General features: G+C 38.4%; 3 protein-coding genes across 17 annotated transcripts in view; 2 read left to right on the top strand and 1 right to left on the bottom strand.

Moving 5' to 3' along the window:
* The window catches only part of LOC105253805 (collagen alpha chain CG42342), a 129753-nt gene extending 116781 nt beyond the window's left edge, over positions 1-12972 (top strand). For 7 of the 14 annotated variants that reach the window (XM_025412714.1, XM_011262088.3, XM_011262092.3 and 4 more), the window contains 8 exons: positions 274-336; positions 6593-6619; positions 6837-6890; positions 7452-7478; positions 9093-9128; positions 10311-10445; positions 10902-11148; positions 11857-12972. In XM_025412714.1, coding sequence (XP_025268499.1) covers positions 274-336; positions 6593-6619; positions 6837-6890; positions 7452-7478; positions 9093-9128; positions 10311-10445; positions 10902-11027 — 468 coding nt within the window. In that variant the 3' untranslated portion in view covers positions 11028-11148; positions 11857-12972. The remainder of the gene's footprint in view (positions 1-273; positions 337-6592; positions 6620-6836; positions 6891-7451; positions 7479-9092; positions 9129-10310; positions 10446-10901; positions 11149-11856) is intronic. The other 7 variants (XM_011262089.3, XM_025412713.1, XM_011262086.3 and 4 more) reach the window with 6 other exon arrangements.
* LOC105253807 (putative peptidyl-tRNA hydrolase PTRHD1) lies at positions 12934-15175 on the bottom strand. Of its 2 annotated transcripts, none has more exons than XM_011262094.3 (4): positions 15048-15175; positions 14885-14966; positions 13941-14127; positions 12934-13721 (listed from the first exon to the last, which is right to left on the bottom strand). In XM_011262094.3, exons 3-4 carry the CDS (start codon positions 14124-14126, stop codon positions 13548-13550), a joined length of 360 nt encoding a protein of 119 aa, XP_011260396.1. In that variant the 5' UTR covers position 14127; positions 14885-14966; positions 15048-15175; the 3' UTR covers positions 12934-13547. The 2 variants fall into 2 exon arrangements, with proteins under 2 accessions (XP_011260396.1, XP_025268502.1); XM_025412717.1 differs by having other exon boundaries at positions 15059-15165.
* Positions 15176-15311: 136 nt separating this feature from the next.
* Positions 15312-19907, top strand: LOC105253804 (peroxiredoxin 1). The gene is made up of 4 exons (XM_011262083.3): positions 15312-15488; positions 18380-18527; positions 19000-19308; positions 19552-19907. Exons 2-4 carry the CDS (start codon positions 18400-18402, stop codon positions 19694-19696), a joined length of 582 nt encoding a protein of 193 aa, XP_011260385.1. The 5' UTR covers positions 15312-15488; positions 18380-18399; the 3' UTR covers positions 19697-19907.
* Positions 19908-20533: the final 626 nt, after the last annotated feature.

Genomic DNA, 20533 nt, shown 5'->3' with positions numbered 1-20533 from the left:
GTATAATTAACTTGAATTGGACTTTATCGCCAGAACAAAGTAGGTACACGAGAAAGAAAGACGGGAAGAGGTGCGTGCGCACATGTACGAAGGTATACACAATTTCTCTGCATGATAAAACCGATACAATACAAATACAAGCATAGAGGTGCATATCGTCCTTTGAGCGGTAGCCAAGCCGCGCGCGCTTGCGAGCCGCCAACTTGCGTGCGGTATCGCCAAATCGTGCCAAATCGAGACACGCTGACAGGCGTTCTGTCTATCTACTTTCAGGGCCCCATGGGACTGAGGGGAGAGTCCGGAAAGCCCGGGGATTCCGGGAAACCTGGCGCCATGGTAAGAACGCGGACCTCCCGCTCCTAACGCCATCGTTACTTGGCGTTGCCGCCGCGGAATTCGCTGATAATAAGCCGATAAGTGCGTTTATATTATCGCGCGCGACAGTCACAACGTAGCCTGGCCGGCCGCCTCTCGATCGCCTCTCGAGAGAGCACTTGCGTGCGTGTTGCGTGTACATACATATATACAGCAAGGACTGAAGAAGAGGGAACGTGTGACGGTCATCATCACGTTGAGAGTGGCGATTCGAGAGGAGACGAGCGGACGAGCGTAAACATCGCGCGCGACTATTATCGACATGTTTAGATCGTCTAGAATGCGCGATGTCCCGGAGTCATCTGCTGAACCCCGCGGATCGGATTTTGCCATCCTCCCCCGTTAGACGGATTTCGAATACCGTCGATTGATCTCCCGCCAGGCCACTGATCACTGCTGTTAAATTCAATGTTAAGGTGTCTTTAACGTTAGACTCGATATTCTCCGGAATTGAGACTCGAGGATCTCCGGTCGCAGCCTCCGAATGCCGAGGTCGCGCGTTTTCTTCTTCGGCATCGGAAAGCGAATATGTATATACGATATATATCGTTGTACTTCAAAGAGAAGCGTACATGTTCTCTGTCCGCTCCGAAGGAATATCCGCTTCGACGTTGAGGAACGTGGTCTTCAACATTGATGTCTACGCGCGACTTCGTCGTCGCTTCGCTTGAGAACGAAGCGCAGAGGCTGAATATAAATCTCCTCTAGCTTGCGATCGTAAATTTCCACAGTGTTTACAGGCGCGAAGTGTAAATTCGTCGAGCGATTCGCGATTTAAATCGCGCCTATGTCTTACGACGATGAAGACTACAGGAATGCGGAAGGAACGTCTTCCAGTATGTTAAAATTTCGTCGAGATTTATCGTAAGTGAGAATCGCGCCAATTGGATTGCTATACAGGATGTTCGATGATTTCTCAAAAATATTTTAGGATAGACACATTTTCTGCGATCAATTTGGAGAGGACCTTTAATATAATAGAGAATATTTCTTCCGAATTTTAAATCGTATACACATACACAGACATCTTGAAGTGACATAGTCTCGATTCCGACATAGTCTCTTTTCTAAAATATCATTCTGTAAATCTGACACATCCTGTATATCTGATGCCGCGCATAGCACAGAGCCGCTTATTTTACAAAAGGCTGCTAATAAATCAGATTTGATAAAATAATGGGAATTTAACGATTAATTCTTAAGGGCGAAAAGATGCCGCGTATCTATTTTAATGACATATTCGAAATACTTTCAAAATAAATTGCTCGCTCTCGGTCTGCGCGTCACTTGCGCACGATCGCATGATTGCGTATCACACCACCATCCGTCCTCTTAATTTACTCTACATATCGGCGAATAGTCAGCCGATTGCGCCGACCGAGAACTGATTCTCGATCATAAGCGCAAGTATACTCAGAGAATTTGGTAGGTCTAAGAAAGAGATAAACTTTGCCATCCCGCTAAATTTTGTATCCTCGGCGTGATATGAAAAGACACATACGGATTCCATTCTCTTCTGAATGAGTCATTAGCGTAAGAAGGACTCCTTTATCTTATCGAATAAAACGTAAAGCCAACGCTTTAATTACCGCACTATTTATAATAATAAAGTAGGATATATGATGTCATTTCATTACGAATCATGCGTATATCATACGAAATATTTTTCGGTAATTATGCGATATTTTATTCTTGAATCCTATTCTAGAAATTTGCATAGATTTGCATAAAACTTTAGGAGTGTCCTTTTTGCAGTTGAAATTTGTTCAGAATAAAGTATGTTTTTCGAATAAAAAGAGATTAAATTAAAAGCTAAGTGTGTGAAGGCGTAATTGCTGATCAGGATACGTGTATCGAAAGTTAAAAGTTTAATTTTCGTCCAAATTAACTTGGGAAAGCCTTGAGAAACAATTTTCAGCCTGTCCCTTTGTCTGGCAAAATCCACTTTTCCGTTGTGCCTCTCCTGAGAATAATTCAGTCGGCTTGTACTTAACGAAAGCTCGCTCTCGCAGCATCGCCGGCGCCTAATAATAACCCAGCCATTTATCATGATTCCTCTTCGTTCTACATTTCTTCGTAGTATTCCAGTCGCATTTCACGAACCATCAAGAATTCCGTACGGGAACGTTACGTCGGGAGAATTCCGTAAGACATATTAATAGGAAAAAAAATAGAAGAAGGAATAAAATTAAGATTCCTGATCAAAAAAGAAAAAAAAAACATACCGCACTGCTATCGTATTAAATTATGACATCGAAAGCGAGAAATCAGACGTAATATTTTCTTGCGGTATAAATCACGTAAATAGAAATAAAATTACATGAATATATCGCAATGAAAACTCGTGGTTACTCGCTGACATCGGCGTGATTTCATCAGGAGCAATCTCGGTAACGTTTCCGATCCTCTGCTGCGCGACTAATTGTCAGTAAAAAAGAAAAACACGCATTATTTTGATAATTAAATTCACTGAAAGCGGCTTTTCTCTTGCGCAGAACAGCTAGATGCGTTTTAAATCATTGCTCAACGCTTGCATAAAGCTTGCATAAAGAAGCGGCAGCGGCAGCGGCCAAACGAGAGAGGAAGAAAGAGAGAGAGAGAGAAAATGAAAAGAAAGCTTAGCGTATACGCCCACTTATATTCGGTAAGACCTTTTATGAGAGTCGTGGGAAACGTTGGTGATATTGCGCACGAACATCGGTTGCGAGGAAATTTCGCGTTCGCCGAACAGTAGTAGAATCGTTTCCATGGCTGGCCGCTGCGAATAACAAGTAGGAGAAAATACCCGTCTCTGTCTCTCTCTTTCTTTCTCACGCCGTCTGCTTTCTCGGCTTTTCCGCCACTATCCCGTCGGGTGCGCTAAAATGCAGTATCGATAGTTTGCGATATTCTCCCGCGGAACTTTGATAGAGCCGTGAGAAACACGAACATGTGACGTTTCTAATCAATAGAAAAGTCGACGTGACATTCTTGTCGGTGATAAATTACGCGTCGACCAAATGTTCATACGATGCGTCTACGATAGCCGTTAATTTTGGCGAGCGTTCCTCGGCGATAAGGTTAAACGAAAATCTCATGCTAACAAGCTTCTCAAAAGTATTTTGCACATGCTAGAAAATCTGGAAGAATCTCGATATCGTGAAATACATGTAAGATGTGATTACTGATAGAGGTAATTACTTGGCCTATAATAAGGAGGATTTTATCCGAAGTACAACGAGATGTTGATAGCGAAGCATCTTCAGAGATGATGTCAGTATCAGATCTCAGTAGAAAAGGTACTATTTCTTGTGGAGGATAGGCGAGTCGTACAAGTGATTGCACAGAAATTGATTCGGATATAAGTCGGAAAAAAATCTTCCTTCCGGTTTTTTAAAATTCTTGTATAAAAAAGATAAATTCGAAAATTATCTTCTTTAAATGGAATTTCCAGGCGTTGTTAATAACTAATTTTTCATCAAAAAAAATTCACCTAACAAAAATACTGTTGTATTTGTATCAAATTTCATTTCACGCGTCTATCCTCGACGTTTGAAAATACGGAGCAGAAATAATCACGAGAATGTACAGTGTAGAATAACGATGTATAACGGTATTCGGCGAGCCGTCAGAATCGATGTATCGTCTATTACGGATTACGAGCGATGCTAACACACCTCTAACTCTTATGTACACTTGAAAACAATAAATATAATCTAAGAGGAGGTATAACTAGACGGGAGAGTGCGAATGAAGCTGCGTCGATGACAAGTCTATTTGATGACGATGACTCTCCTATGCGTGTAAAGTGTATAACGGTCCCATCAAACACACATGCATACACAAACGCACATCATATATGTATACAAACGCTCATACACGTATACTCTCGAAACATACATACATACACGAAGGAACGTATGCGTGAGAAACGCGTGGAGAAAACGCAGTCGCGTTTTGATGCGTAAACAAATCGATGATATGTATATAAATATACGGGGTGTTTGTCTCGAGCCTGTCGACAAAAGTTTCTTCATTGGCGCTAGAACCCACTTATATATTTTTTTCCATTTTTTATTAAATATTATTTTTTCTTTTAACGAATATTTTTCTTTTTCTCGATATTGATAAAGTAATCGAAGACGAATCGATACGGAAACATCTGTAATTATCAATCTTACGAAACAATGAAGAGATCTACAGTCTTCTCTTAATGCCCCGATTCGATAGTTTTCGCCGAAATTTAAATGAAACGAGGTATTTACGGATAAAAGTATCCATTCGTTTCAGCGCAATTCGAGTAGATTTCGAAAGTTTTGTCGACGAAACTCGGGAACGCCTCGTATACCTATTTGTATGTGTATGTCTGTAAATGTTAAGTACAAGTAAGAAGTCCATATGTACACGTAACTGCGTGTCGTATGCAGGTATATACACACAGGCAGTCATCTGTCATGTATTGAAAGCAAGCCTCTTTGCAAATTCATTGACAAATTTAAAGTCGAGTCCTTTTTTCCTGACAAATATTTAAATTTAAAAAAATGAGTTTCTTGACATTAAAGAGTTTTCTCCGATTGACTTTAAAATTGTATAAATAGCAACAACTAATTTTTCCAATAATTTGAAATGAGTTTTACTTAAATGAAAATGTAATTTAAACTTTACTTGTCAAATATTTGATCAAATTTTCGCCGAGCAAAGGTTGACTACGAAAGTTCGCGGAAGGATCCATAGCAGGGGAGATGTTCGGTAATCATAAGACGACACTCTGTGTGCATATATTATATATGTAGTATATATACACATACAATACACACAAACAATAAATCCAGACACGTGTGTCTGCGTGCGTTAATTGTTAAGGCGGCGCTCTCCTCTCTTAAGCCGATCAACCTAAGGCGATCTAATTGAATGCGTATGTGAATACTGACTCTAACATCAGTTTTGTTTTACATTGTCCCGATTAATAAACAGAATGTGCATGTGCCTGTGTCCTTTGCTTCTAAAACTGCCTACCGGAAAAATTAATGCTTTCTCTCTTTTTCTCTCTTTTTTTTACACACATACACATATATATATATATAAAATAATCCAATAACATAATTATCTCGCTTCTTTGCATTGTGCTACGACTGTTTGCGACCCAAATGGATAAATCAATTCCGCTCATCTTCTTCTATCTCTTTGTATTTGCATCTGTCGCAAGTTGCAAGTTGAAAATAGAAAGATTTAAAGATAAAGAAAACTTAAATTAACACGTGTTAATTTGCTGCGACCACGACGGTGGCTTTATAATCGGCGGATCGTTCAGGCCGACGATTAATCTTGCTACCTTAGAGTTAAGATTCTAAAAAGGAAAAAGGATAAAAAGACGCCAAAAGCGTCGACGCTTCGTTACGAAGTACGCTAGTTTTTTTTTTCTCTCTGAACTTTGCTCAAGCTCCTGCTCTATACCTTCCACGAAGCCGTCCGCCCTCGATTGTCAGTATGCCTCGGTCTCGGGGATTAATTTTGATAATATGAAAAGGGAAGGGTGAAGATAATCTCGCGACGGGTTCAAGATGAGTTTTGGAGTTGAAACGAGCGACGAGCGGAACGCGAAGCTAAACGAATCTAATTCATTATCACGCCAGGCTAAGTTTTATTCGCGAAAGAAGAAGAATGTTTGCACATCGTTTTTAAGCAGCTGAAAATGTTCTCTCTATTTAGAAATGATAGAAATTTACTCAAATTACACTTCAAATATTTACAGAGGATCGGATATTCGTCGTAACGGGAGGAGAGCATAGAGAATCCAATAGAGGGCAATTTCATTACAATGAAAATCGATCGAATATCCCCGGCCAATATCTGTACCGACACATCAAGCGCGACTATAACTTAATTTGGAAAATCCGAGAGTTCTCGAAACTTGGCCGCGCACAGAGAAGAGTTGCGGAGGTATAACGCCGATCGACAGAGCTGCGGCTGTATTTATATAGCGAAACAGTGTGGCGTTGTGCAAATATTCTTTCACGTCCGACTCGCGTTTCCGCGCGTCCCGATCGATCGGCGCGACGAGAATCGACGAGGATCCTGAAACTCGAGGGCGGTGTTAAAAAAAGAGCGTTTCTAATAATAAAGATGCCCTCCTTCCCCTTTACAAGATGTAGTTTTAAATCGCTGTCGACAATATTACACGCTCGATATTATCAATGGGCTTTGCCGTGTATCTGACGAGGTTTCCTCTACCTTTCAGGGACCACCAGGATTAGACGGCATGAAGGTGAGCGATCCACGGGGATGACCCCGTTTTCACTATAGATTACTTCTCCTTTTTTCGAACGCGCTCTATTTCTAGTCTCGCTATCTCGTTCGCGATACGATCGGACCGAAATTAAATCGAGCAGAGAAGCGCGCGCGTTCTTCTTCTACTATTCTATTGACGTACGCGTAGAGCGAATCAAGTGTCAAGCGCACGTCAAGTTTCTTCGTACTTTCAGGGTGCGCAGGGCGAGCCAGGAACGAAGGGCGAAAGGGGAGATCCGGGATTGCCTGTAAGTCCTACGCTTCATCAAGTATTTATCCGCCATCGAATCCGATCCGTCTAACGCGCAATATCGTCCGTGCCGCTCATGTTTATCGAGCACGGCCGGGGTTTGCCCGAGTATTATCCCGAGGCAATCTTGTCCTTCATCAAAAAGTAGTTTTCCGATTTAACAATTGGATCGTACAAGACGCTCCACATACTTGTTTTTTTCTCTCTTTTTTTTTTTTTTTAGTAGAACATTTTTTTTGTTTTAAATCTAAAGTCGATTTCTCCAGCGACGAGTTTCTCACTAAAAATAAATGAGCGTCAAATAAAAATTTCGATCTAGAGTCGCACGTATAACGCAAATTCGTGAATTGGTTTCCGTCTTTCCGCGATTCAATTGAATTTCAATACCGCAATCCGTCGATCGTGATCTTTCAATCTGTATTTTCCATCGCTCGAGATTCCCGAGGTCGCCCGCTCGGAATCGAGTCATGTCTGAGGAACGCGTCAAGTCAATCCGCTGACTCGATTATATCTCGAGAGAGAGAGACACGCTAACGAGTCGATCTGTGTTTGTCCCCAGGGTACCGATGGGATTCCCGGCGCGGAGGTACAGTTGGCTTTCGATTATCGCTCGTCCTCCGGCGCGACTGCGACACAATCTGACACGGTCTGACCAGCCCGGGGTAACGACGACACATTCCGCCTGATCTACCCCGGGGACTGTCTCGGAAAAAAAGAAAATAATCAAAAAAGAGAATCTCCTCCCTTTCACTCCCTCCGTCCGATTTCAAAGAGAATGGAGCCAGCGTCTTGCGCCTTTCTCCCTCTTTCGTTCGAAATCCATTCTCGCAAATTCTTTTTTTTTTTTGCTTTCTTTTTCTTGCGCGTATCGCGCTCGATTAATTGTACTCGCGCGAGAAGTCCTTGTGGCATGCTTGAATTTTTAGTACTCGACCATCTTGACCGTTTCTTATGGGAATTGTGCTTCTTAATCTTTGTTTCGGTAAGATTTTTACATGATTAATTATACATCATTGAATATGTTATGTATAATAGTATGTTACACTAATGTTTGATATTTTGTAAAGAACATTATCAATTGTTTTACGGCACCATTTTACGGCGGTGGCGTAAAATAATTGATAGTGTTCTTTGCAAAATGTCAAAAAAATAATATTAGATGTAGCTGACGGATTTAAGATCGATGTAAAAAATTGTCATAATTTCTTCGATATATATATAATCGATATAGAGAGGGCTTGATCGTCCGATCAAAATTTACGACCGAATTATAACGGAGGGGGAAACGCGCAACTCCCTCGTGCTTCTCTCTGGAGTGTCCGGAAGGATGCTCGAGCAGTGCTCATGTGACCGCTCGATGCGTATTGATATGAGAGCATATAAATGATTCTCTCTCTCTCTTTCTCTCTCTCTCTCTCATTCGTATATATTCTTGAATGCATGGAAAGGTATTTGAAGGAGGACAATCTTTCACGTTGAATGCACAATATTTCGCGAACACGTTATTTTTTATTTAAACTTTAAAAGAATTCTCGTTCTTTTTTGCCTCCTTTTAAAGGTAGAAAAGTCTAAAATAACTAAATTAAAAGCATGCGTATTCCCTTGTGATAATGTGATTAATATCACAGTGAATATTTTAATATAAACGGCAGACAGAAGGTATTAATGTGTCTAAAAAAAGCTATTAATATTTCATTAACATCCTTCTTTCAAGTCATAATTTCAAGGTCTTGTCAATATAATTAAACCTAATTTTGCTAATAAAACTAACAATATCTCCTAATTGCTCAAAAGATTGCTATTATAGTTCAAAATGGAGCGATTTATTTATCTCTCTCTCATATCGCTGCTATTTATTGACATCGGATATTCTCGGTTTATTGACGTTTCTCGTATCTCTCATCGGAGGCAAGAGCAATAACCAAGTGATCTACTCGAAATACCATGCTCGTGGTTTTGGCCCGTGAATCGATAGCCATCTCCTTCCCTTCACGACTCGATAGTCGATGGTGAAGCCGCCGCCTGAAACGACATACACGCGACATCGTGGTCACAACGCGGCACCCTCTCTCGAGCATCCTTCCATTGAAAAGATTTTCTGGAACGACCGTCTCGCGCGCGTAAAAAAAAAAGAAAAGAAAATTAACGCGGCCAAAGCAACTTAAAATTCCTTTTTTGTGACCGTGTTCACCAATTCCAGGGACCGAAGGGAGAGAAAGGTGCCAAAGGCGAATCTGTGAGTATTGACTTAATTCGACGTATTCACGTTTCTCCAAAGCCATCAGTATCAGAGAGCCGATCCACGTTATATATACATATACTACCGTCCTTCTCACGGGGGGATGCGAAAGCGATCGGGCGTGATTAGATCGTCCCGTATGCTTTACGAGGGATTGTTTGTCCAACGATAACCGACAGACCGTAAGAGAGAGAGAGAGAGAGAGAGCAAGTAGTCGGATACACAGTTCGCTTCCTAACGGATATATAATCATACGTTCTGGCGAGTTAGTGGAGGAAGCTCTTACACCGGATCGAGAGGTCGATAGTCGATTGGTTTACCTTTATTACGGTAAAATCAGCAAGATGTCGGATTAACAACCTAGAAATGAAATTAATTAGATTTCGTTAGCGATTCCGATTTTTGCTCTTAGATTAAACGCGGGGAATTGATATGAGAGCATATTTTAACCGCGCATAAATTTTCGGAGCGATCAAATCAAAGCAGCCCTTTCGCATCCTCGCGCGTATCTTTTATTCACGACTATCGCTGCAAGCACGTCGGAGATACTGCCGTATCGTCGTCGTCATCGTTTACGACGAGGAGACTGCGAGATCACGCAGTGTTGCAAGGTCATGGTGATGTAGCGAAGGAAGCTCTCTCGTTGTAGGAAACACGGGGAGAACATCCTCACACGCGTACACACACGCCTACTCCTATCAAGTTCCACGCGGTTCCTCGCGAGACTAACACACTTTGCGCGTACATACGAATTTGTATATGCTGCCACCACCGTTCCCTGAAAGCGCTTGATGACGAGAGACGCGAATAATATTAGAGGAGACATTAGTGCTCGAGAAACGAAGCGCCAACGAGAGCGCTGTCGCGTCGGAAATCGATGAACGTCAATGACAGAAGAGATTCGGTTTGTCCCGAGCGATCGATTTGACACGAGGTGTCCATCAAGGTGGACGAAAAAGCCTAATTATCAATTTAAAGTCCAGCTAATTTATACGGCGACCCGCGACACGCTCTCCTCCGCACTTCGTACTCGTCGAGGTATTGTGCACCGATCTCACCAGTATTAGTATAATTGCATAATCCAACAATATTATGTGCCTGGCCTTATTTGCACGTCGCGAATTTGCATCGGGCGTTTCGCGCTGTCAGATAGATGATGAATTTCGCGTGTGCGCGCAGGGGCCGCCGGGTAAACGCGGCAGGAAGGGCGACAAAGGCAACAAGGGGGATCAGGGTGTTCCAGGATTGGACGCGCCATGTCCGTTGGGACAGGATGGACTTCCCTTACCGGGCTGCGGCTGGAGACCACCGAAGGTAACCGATAGCTTTATTTTGAGGTTTGTGGGCGAGATAAATTCGAGAGAATGACAAATTTTATATCTCCCGAATTAATTGAAGTAGAAATTAACAAAAGTGGGTACAAAAGCTTCTCTACTATCGCTATAGCTTGTCTCAATGGGTTATAAAATATAGTTTGATAACAATGACAACTGTGTTTTCACATAAATTTTCATTAATACAGATAATCATCAATTATGTTTTAGAAAGCTTTTGTGGATGCGTATTAAAATTAATAGACTTTCTATGTGAATTTTGTGAAATTGTTAGCACGTGTTGTATTAGTTACTATTTTATTAGTTACTAGGGGATACTAACGACACAATCGTATATGCAAACTAATAATCTAATAATTAAACTCGCAATATCGAGAGAAATAAAAGGGATAATTCTGTATGGGGTACGCTTGGATTCTCTCCTGTGTATGCTTAGCAGGATATTACGAGCACGTCCACGCCAGCGATCGAGGGTCCTGAACCCGCGGAGACGGATTACGAGGAGCCGGAGGACGAATACGAGGAGTACACGGACCCGAATGGGAACCTAGCTGAGCAATAATGCTCGTTTTTGTGCGCTGCCCTAATCACTACCGACAACCATCACCAACACCAATACCATCACTACGACCGCCACCCTCATCACTCGTCTCACCCCGTTCTCCCAAACTAACGTGGTCCTGGTAATTTTGAATCCCGTAGTAATACTAACGCACGATATGTGTCATTGACAGCTCGATCTCATGTAGAGTCTTGCTTGCATTCACCGCACGTTTCTGATATGCATCGTATATATTGGCTGCAATCTCCGAGACAAAATATTGCCTTATACATATTTAATGCTTACAAGCAGAATTCATCAAATAGAGTTGTCAGAACTTTTTATACAGATCTATCCTTTTACATATGTATATACAATATATATCGCATATTCTATTTGCTGTATTAGCACACATATGAAGTCTTGCACTCATCTTTAGAATAAAAATGATGTTTCAGATTTCTAATTTTAAAGTATACAAATTCATGTACATTTATTCGTGGAATACCAATTTTTATTTTTATATTGATATAAAATTACAATAGAAGAGATTTTTCTATGAAAAAAAAATTAAATAAAAATATCATACAAGCATGAAAATATATATTTTTCAAGTTTATCGCTTATCATCTGCACTCATCACTCGTTTGCCCGTTTCTTTCGTTCGCGTATCGACTTGTCTCTAAACTAGCCAACTAGAAATTTCACAAAGAAATTTCACGAAATGACATCTAATCTAATGCAGCTTCTGTTTTATATCAATTGGACGCATCGAGATTCCAGACTTGCTTGCAAATGTAATTTCATTCATGAGATGGTCAATAATCAAGCCTTTACTTTTGTTTTGCAGCCAAGGAGCAACATTCTGCGCCAATGGCTGGAAGAGGAGGAGGAGGAGGAGGAGGAGCAGGTGCACGAGCGGCAGTGATGTTGCAAGGACAATAGCGCATTTTTTTCATAAGGACTTCTGTATATCCTCCTGTTCCCGCCTCCGTCTCGTTACGGCGACCGCGTTAAAAAAAAAGAAATATATATATTATATATATACACCAAAATAATCATCTTGCCATCGAGTGTTGTAAATATGTGTACTTACAAGTGTCTAGCGTCCGCAGTGCGTGTACATAATTAGAGCTTGCTGCGAATCTACGTATCCCGTTCGTACGGATTGACGTCGTCGGGATTCATACGGTTTATTTGTCTAGAAACGTCACACACACACACGATGGTCGATCCGCGCGATCGATACTTCCGGTTTCAAGTGCGCAGCTCGCTCGCCCGCGCGAGAAGACGGGATAAATTCGATCCCGGTACGGAGAGATATTGGAGTAAGCGGACAAAGGTAATCCCGGAAAATTAAAGTGAAGTGCGCGAAGGACATTTCGTGGTCGAGCATGATGGTGCGATGGTTCGGGAGGCAACGCATTCGCTTACCTCCGACCCGACGTCTCCATGCGAACGAAATGAATTCAACGGGCCGAAGGATATTCACCGCGGATTTGAGCGAGCGATTTGACGAAGAAGGATAAAGGAGTTGCAATGCGCCGAAGAATTAGCTCCTAGTCGCGGCCTGAAGCAATGTTTCGAAAGTTTTTTTATTCTCCTTATATATCCTATCGTATATGTACAGATATCCTTGAGAGTCTCTTATAAAATTTATGCGTTCTTCAACATTTTTGCGCTTTTAATCAGGTCGCCTCTTATAGCTAATTTTCAGCGAGAAGACGTACGCTAATCCGTACCTGTGAAAAGAAACGATCTTCGCCGTAACTGAACCATAAACTCGCGAAGAGAGAGACACTTTTTGATACGATTAGTTGATTAGCGGCGCGCCAAATCCGCGTTATTCCCGTCTAGATTATATAGACTCGTACTACGCTAGTTGCGCAAAGAGAGAAAAGTACGATTGTATACACTTTGGCGATACTTGCGAGGTATCGTGAAATAAATCAGTAGATAAAGTGTAGATATATCTTTCTCAATGTCAGAAATATCAGTCTGCCGTGTCGAGCTCTGTTCTTTCCTTTTATCTCTCTCTTTCGAGCGTTTGTAGTCCATTCCCGACACGCAAATATTTTCCGTGCGTCAAAACGATGTCGTTCGTAAAAAAGAAAAAGAAAAAAAAACGAAGAAAAAAGAGGGCCGAAGTATACCCTGTTGCAATATCGACGGTCAGACAGACGTGTGCCGATTTACCTTCGACACATTGATCTTCCGTTCAAACAGCGTGAAATACAAACATTATTCGCGTTTCCTTTTGAAGAAATGTGTATTTAGTTTATACAAGCGTTATTAAATTTCTCAGAATTGGCAGATTTTTCCGTTAGAAATATCTTCTTTATAGTTACACAATTTAATCTAATCTAACGTGTTTGATTATACTTCAAAGTTTTCCAGGATCTTTTCTTTAGATGACAGATAACAAATAAGATAATTGTTTCAAAAATAGTTCTGAGAGGATTACCTTCGATTCGATGTAACGTGGAAAGTAACCTGAGACATTCTTTATCGTAGCGGCGTTTATTATGTACCATTTCGCTGTCACAATTTAAGCAGTTTGTACCTCTTGAAATACGATTGCACCTCATCCTTGGGGTAGGGTTTCGTCACCAAACACGTCGCGATGTTCTCGGGCTGTTCTATCCACAGCTTGTGTTGAATGTCGTTCTCCTTCAATTTCGAACACAGCCTCTCCAGATCGGCTTCATCAGCGGCCTATTTATTACAATGATTAATGTTTAATCATTTTCGAAGAGTGATTTATTTCGACGTATTTAAATGCGCGAGTTAGCATCTCATAACGATCAAGAAACTACTTTAATCGAGCGATTAAATGATGATGATTTAGAATAATTTCCTTGCATGCATTATATAACGCGTCGTATTGAACGGATCTCGATTAACGGCCGGAGTTCGCTGAATGTTCATACTTACTTCGAGGACGACCTTGTGCATATTGTCTAAATCGGCGAGGTACGTCTGCGTGTGGGCGTCATCGTAAAAGAGATGTATAACGGCGGTGCATGCGTGACACGCCTGGGCGACGACGGCGCCCAATGGCCACTTCATCGTCCTTGAAAGATCTCCCCGCACCACCACGTACTGAACTATCCCGGACATTCTGAAAAAGATCGTTTACCTAGAGTCATCTCAAATATAAGCGGAGTTCGTAAAAAAGAAAAAAAAATTGAAAATGAGGGAGGGGAAAAGGGGGATTCCGGGACCTCCCGTTTCGACGAGATCACCCCATTTGTCTAATGCTTAAGGTGGCCCATACAGGTTTCGATTAATTAGTAAGTGCCAAAAAGTATAATATTCGTACAGATAAGGATATACCGCATACACACACACACGTACACGTACACGCGCACACATACATACACTTGCATACGGATACTTCCGCGTATTATTTATGTATATCAAAATTGTATTATTATTGCCCGCAAATCGCGGATAGAAACGCGTTCGCTATAAGCGTCCCTTCGATGTTGCGGCATACGCAAGATGTATTATTTATACAAATTGTTGTTATTAAAGATAAATAACGCAGAAATAATTAGCACGTACGACACATGGTTTATGACAAACGACGTGTTTATTCATTCCTAATCCCCAAGACTCGCATCTATTAATTTATTTACTGATAGTTTATTTTTTTTGTGTAAAGTAATAATTATAATGTACCTTATCGAAATATATTAATAAAAACGCGGAAAAAAGACAAGATATTTTGACAATTTAACATAAAACATTTATCAATGTATATTTACGATATATATTGACAAGTGTTTATGTTATATATACATGTATTTGAACAGTATAACAATTTAAATACGTTTTATCTGAAATAAAATAAATTCTCAGTGATTCAAATTTACCTGTTTTCTTCTAGTGACAACTTTTCGAATAATTATGATTCCGAATCATCACATCCGTTTGTCGACAGGTTAACTTTCGTTCCTGAAACAAATAAATATAATATTTAATTTTAAAATGTCATGAGATTTTGACGGATGATAGAATAAATAAATTGTAATAAACCTGATACGTGCAATCCAGTGTACTTGATTAAATGCAAAGTAAAAGTTTCGAATTATTCGCGCAGATATATCAAAAAATACTTCGTCCGCCCGTTCGCCTGATAAACATCAGAATGGCCACCCTTTAAAAAACATATTTCTCTAGCTTCGAGGAAGCTAGGGTTTTTATCATTCTTAAATTTCTACCAACACAAGAAATGATCGTTGTCAAAATTTCCTAGAGACCAACCTCTAGATTGACGTAACGCTAATTGACAATCAGCTGACAGATGTCGCGACGGTCTCGATGCCGCTCGACTTCGTCTACTAGTATATATGTAGCGGTCGATATTAAAAGGGGATTTCGCCACGAAAACCGGTCGCCGGCTGCTTCCCATTGCTTTCCCAGTCATTGTGTCTCTCGCCCACCGTGAACCACGATCTTCCGAGGAAGTTAACAGAGGTAATTCCAATTCGCCCGTTTCCCAAACGTCCGCTGCTCTTTCCAGTATATATAATTTGCGGTCTCGCGATTATATTTGCACTCTCATAAATAAATGGCGCGCCGGGAAGATCGCTCTGCTCTAGATACACAACATTTTTTTTGCCACGACGAAATATCCGAAACTGGCGGCGCAACCTTTATCAGATGACGCTCTCGACGATCCTTTGTACGTAGCAACGTACAAAGGATCGTAGAGACGAATTTCACAAGTCGGAAGTTTCGTTTTCGCGAACTTTCGCGAACAACGCAATTTCACGATTCCCTTTGCCCTATTTCGCAAGAATGGAGGTCGACGCGAAAGATAGATAGAAAGAGAGAGAGAAAGAGAGAGAGAAGCAGAGAATTCGAGAACGTGCATCGCGTATTATATTCGATGAATGTAACGAATCTTTAGTCGTGCGCTTTATATTAATCGAGTTTAAGAAATCGTTGCGTAAGATCACATCTTTGCACATAATAATACGGAAATAATAACAGAAATAGCAATTCTTTCTGCGACGAAATAGATGTCAGAAAAAATACATAAATAAATTTATACGTAATATGTATTGCACTTTATACATATTTTATAAAATATTTGAAATGAAGGCTGGAAGGAAATTAGCAATATTATATATAGCATAACTTTTCTGTTTAACATTTAGCACAGATATATTTTATTTAATCCAATCGTTACATATGTAAATAAATCTTTCTTTTTTCGAGGAAATCTCTTTCTGAAAATTTGTATTAATATAATTATTATTATATTAATATTTTTTTTCTATTAAATATATTTATACGAAATAATTACAAAAAATGAGATACATAGAATTGATCCAGAAATTATTATGCACCAAACTTTTTCGAAATGTAATTTCGCGTTCAATTATCATTGCGCGAATCAACGTAATGTGATGGCTCGTTTAACACACTGTAAGTTATTAGTCATTTACACACATCGCGTATGTATTTATGCAAGCAATATCAGTCTTCGAGCTTGAGTTACGAGCAAAAATTACGAGCAAATTAACCACATTGTATCTCTGGTGGATGCACACACAGATAGTCTTTGAAAATATTCGTTGTTTGATTGATTTATAATCTGACAGGGACATAAATTATCTGTCGTAAACATATACAGAATTCAAAATCATCTATTTCGTTAAATTAAATACGTTATTAGTTACATAATGTTTACCAAAATATTAATCTTTGTAAGTTTCGCAATTTTGTTCTCATTTTCTTGTCACGTATAAGTCATAATGTCTTGTCGCAGTTTGAACTGCTCAAAGTCTTGAAAAAATTCTTTACAAATATTTACATATATTTCTTGACATTATAACAAGTGGTCATGTATAACAAAAATTAAAAAATAAATTAACATTTTTATTGATTGTGGCTTTCGGAATATTCTATTGTTAAAAAAATATGTGGCCTTTAAGAATTGATAAAAGTTAAACGTCATTATTTCTTTTTTAAAGTAAAAAAGGAGGAATGGGACAGCACTTATTTCACACTAAATGCCACTATTACGAGCTTGGAATAGAGCCGTCTTTAACAAAGGAAACGGTGTTGCGTTTAAACGCAAGGTCGTTTGCAAAATTACCTCTATGCGACTTCTCGATACGGGCAAAAGTTTTCCTCATAGAGGATTCCTTTGTATCTAGCGCTCCCCTTTTCTTTCAACATCTTTTTTCATTTCAAACACATTTTGATCTTTATAGTTCTTTTGACCGTTGCATAATCTGAAGCCCCACCTGGCATTCTGGATTTTCTTTCTTCTCTTTATTCATTCTGATTCTTTTGTGAGAGAAATCAAATTCAATTTTCAATTCAATTATTAATAAAATTTAAATTATTTAAGTATTCTCGAAATTTAAATTACCAAGCTCTATTTATTTTTAATACTAATTATGCAAAATAGAACGTAAATTTTAATTAAAATTAGCGCATTAAATTTGCTAAAAATATATCGTTGATTGTGAGTATATTGATAGGTGAAATACGAGTATTAAAGTAAAGTATGTTTGCAATTCCTAAAGTCCACTTTAGATGATATGACTCTTCATTGAAATTAGTTTTCGTAAATTCGATAACATTTTATTCACTTCAAATATTCACAAATACATCATTCTCTCTGATATTTTCGTGCGTCACTAAATTTTTTCGCTCGAATTATTATGTATGTTCCATTCGTCCAATGTCATGATTGATATTTCACATTTATTGATTCGTCATCAAGATAACGGAGGACATATTGTATGCTGTAGACTATAATATATGTGTGACGAACACATCAAATACAATATACATCAAATACGCGCGAAAATACATGCACATAAGTTATCGCTGAATAAATGTTTAGGCGATTCTTGGTCGAATGCTTATTATTGTGTGCAAACCTACTCGTGCTAAATACTGATATATTTAACACTGCTGATTATGAACTGTCAATTTATATTTTTTATTGACAGAGGGAGAACGTATTTCCACTATAGTTTTCGCAGGAAAACTTATGCTACAAAAATTAAATATTCCATGTTCAAGATTGCTTCACAGAAACTACAAAGACTACAAAGATGTTATTCATATTCAAATTTCGTAGCTCCAATATCTCATCGCATTTATATTATCGCATGAAAAACATATGTAGATATACAGATTCATGAAACTTAGATTATTTTATTTAATAATTTACTTTATTTTATTATTTATTTAATGTATTTAATAATTTATTTAATAATTTAATTTTTCTAATAATTAATGATTTTTGAAAATATATAGATTTATTATAATTGAATATTATATATATCATAAAATTCGTATATGTAAAATGTAAAATTTATCTGTATTTTTTTTAATTGTAGCAAAATAAACAGCAGCAACCATGCCTCAGATACAGAAACCAGCGCCTTTTTTCTCCAGTACCGCCGTTGTAAATGGACAATTCAAGGATATTAAGCTTTCCGACTACAAGGGCAAATATGTAGTGCTCTTTTTCTACCCGTTGGACTTGTAAGTATTATACATTACGATTGTACTTTTGTATGTATATAAGAGAATTATATATAATTCTTGACTGCTACACAAGAAGTTTTATTGTATTACGTGCTTAATGTGTTAATTATTTAAACTAAGTACATACATTTAATTTTTAGCTGAAACATTTTTAAAACAAAGAAATGCATTTTGCATTGTGAAAGATTTACATTTATAAATACAAATATTTATTTTAAAACTGCTTCTATTATAGCTATCATAAATATTAAAAAAATGAATATGCTATATATTTATTCCAACTAATTGATACAGAGATTTTTAATAAATAAAGCATCATTCAATGTATGTGAATTCTAAAAAAAATTGCAAGAAATAAGATTTTAAAAGCACACTAACTAATCTTAACGATTTCGTATAGATAAGAGATAGTTACACAGAATCAAATCGACTATCGTGAGCTATAATTGACGATATCATTTGATCGCAGCACTTTCGTATGTCCGACTGAGATCATTGCTTTCTCCGACCGCGTGAAAGAGTTCAATGATATCAACTGTGAGGTGATCGCCGCATCCACCGATTCTCACTTCAGTCATCTCGCGTGGGTGAATACACCCCGCAAACAGGGTGGTCTCGGTGAAATGAACATCCCTCTGTTGGCGGACAAGAGTAGCAAAATTGCTCGCGATTACGGTGTACTTGACGAAGATACGGGAATTCCCTTCCGTGGCCTTTTCATCATCGATGATAAGCAGAATTTGCGTCAAGTCACCATCAACGATTTGCCTGTCGGAAGGTAAAGCTCTTGCTCAATTATTAACATTAATAAATCTACAAAAGTTTACTTGTGTCGCAATAATATTGCATAATATAGGCTCTCAAGAAAAATTTAGAATTCAAGCAAGTTTTGTATTTTCATTTAATGTGTTAAAAAGAATTAAACTAATTTATTTAATAGTACCGCGATTTTTGATGATTGAATAAATCTTTGTACCGAATTTGATACTAGCAATAATCTTATCGCGTTTTTTAATTTTAGATCCGTGGACGAAACTCTACGGTTGGTTCAAGCGTTCCAATACACTGATAAGCATGGCGAGGTATGCCCAGCTGGTTGGAAGCCCGGCAAGAAAGCCATGAAGCCCGATGTTGTTGGCTCAAAGGAATACTTCAAGGATCAATAAAATATCAATGGACAATAAAATATCACAATATTTCTTCATACATCTTGTTAAATATACTTATGTGTGTGCGTTTTATACACTTTCATCGCGTAATTTTGTAATTTGACGCGTCTACATTTCCGTTTTTACTTAGCATAGCTAAGCATACATTATCAAAATAGCACACATTAAAAATATTCATTCTTAGTTTAATAAATGGGTTTATTTTCTACATGTTTTAAAAATATTTCACCATTTCACATAGTATTACTCATCATTATCTGATGAATGTGCAAGAATGCACAGCGATACAACTGTGATAATGAATATTGATGCACAGCGATACAACTGTGATAATGAATATTGATGCAATTAGAAAACATTTGACAATGAGCTTAACAAAAATTTCATATGTCGAATGATCAAAACGATCTTGAATTTGTCCAGAGTTCACATCAGAAATGCTATCTTATTTTTAATGTGTTAGTTATAATTATCATTATTTCTTTTTTTTCTATCTTTATTATAATTAATATTTTAGTTTGAAGATTCTTGTGAATAAATAAATTGGTAAATAATACGGCTCTATGTATTTAACAATATGATCATTAAGAAACGAGCAATAAGAGTCTACAAAACGCGGATGGCAATGCATAAATTTATTTCCGAACATTAATTGTTCGCGATTATTTTTTTTTTTTTTTTACTTATACATATACATATTCTTGTGAATGTTTCTTGAGCAAGCAAATTGCAAGACATTTTTTGTTTTTAATATTAATAACCTATTTTCCGGTAAATTATCTGCTCATTTGTGATAAAATTATCACTATTTTTCCACGTGATATGAGTGACGAC

The sequence above is a fragment of the Camponotus floridanus genome, unplaced genomic scaffold (genome assembly GCF_003227725.1).
Source record: "Camponotus floridanus strain SB8 unplaced genomic scaffold, Cflo_v7.5 scaffold55, whole genome shotgun sequence".
Classification (NCBI taxonomy): Eukaryota; Metazoa; Arthropoda; class Insecta; order Hymenoptera; family Formicidae; genus Camponotus; species Camponotus floridanus.
This window is presented reverse-complemented; position numbering and strand designations above follow the sequence as displayed.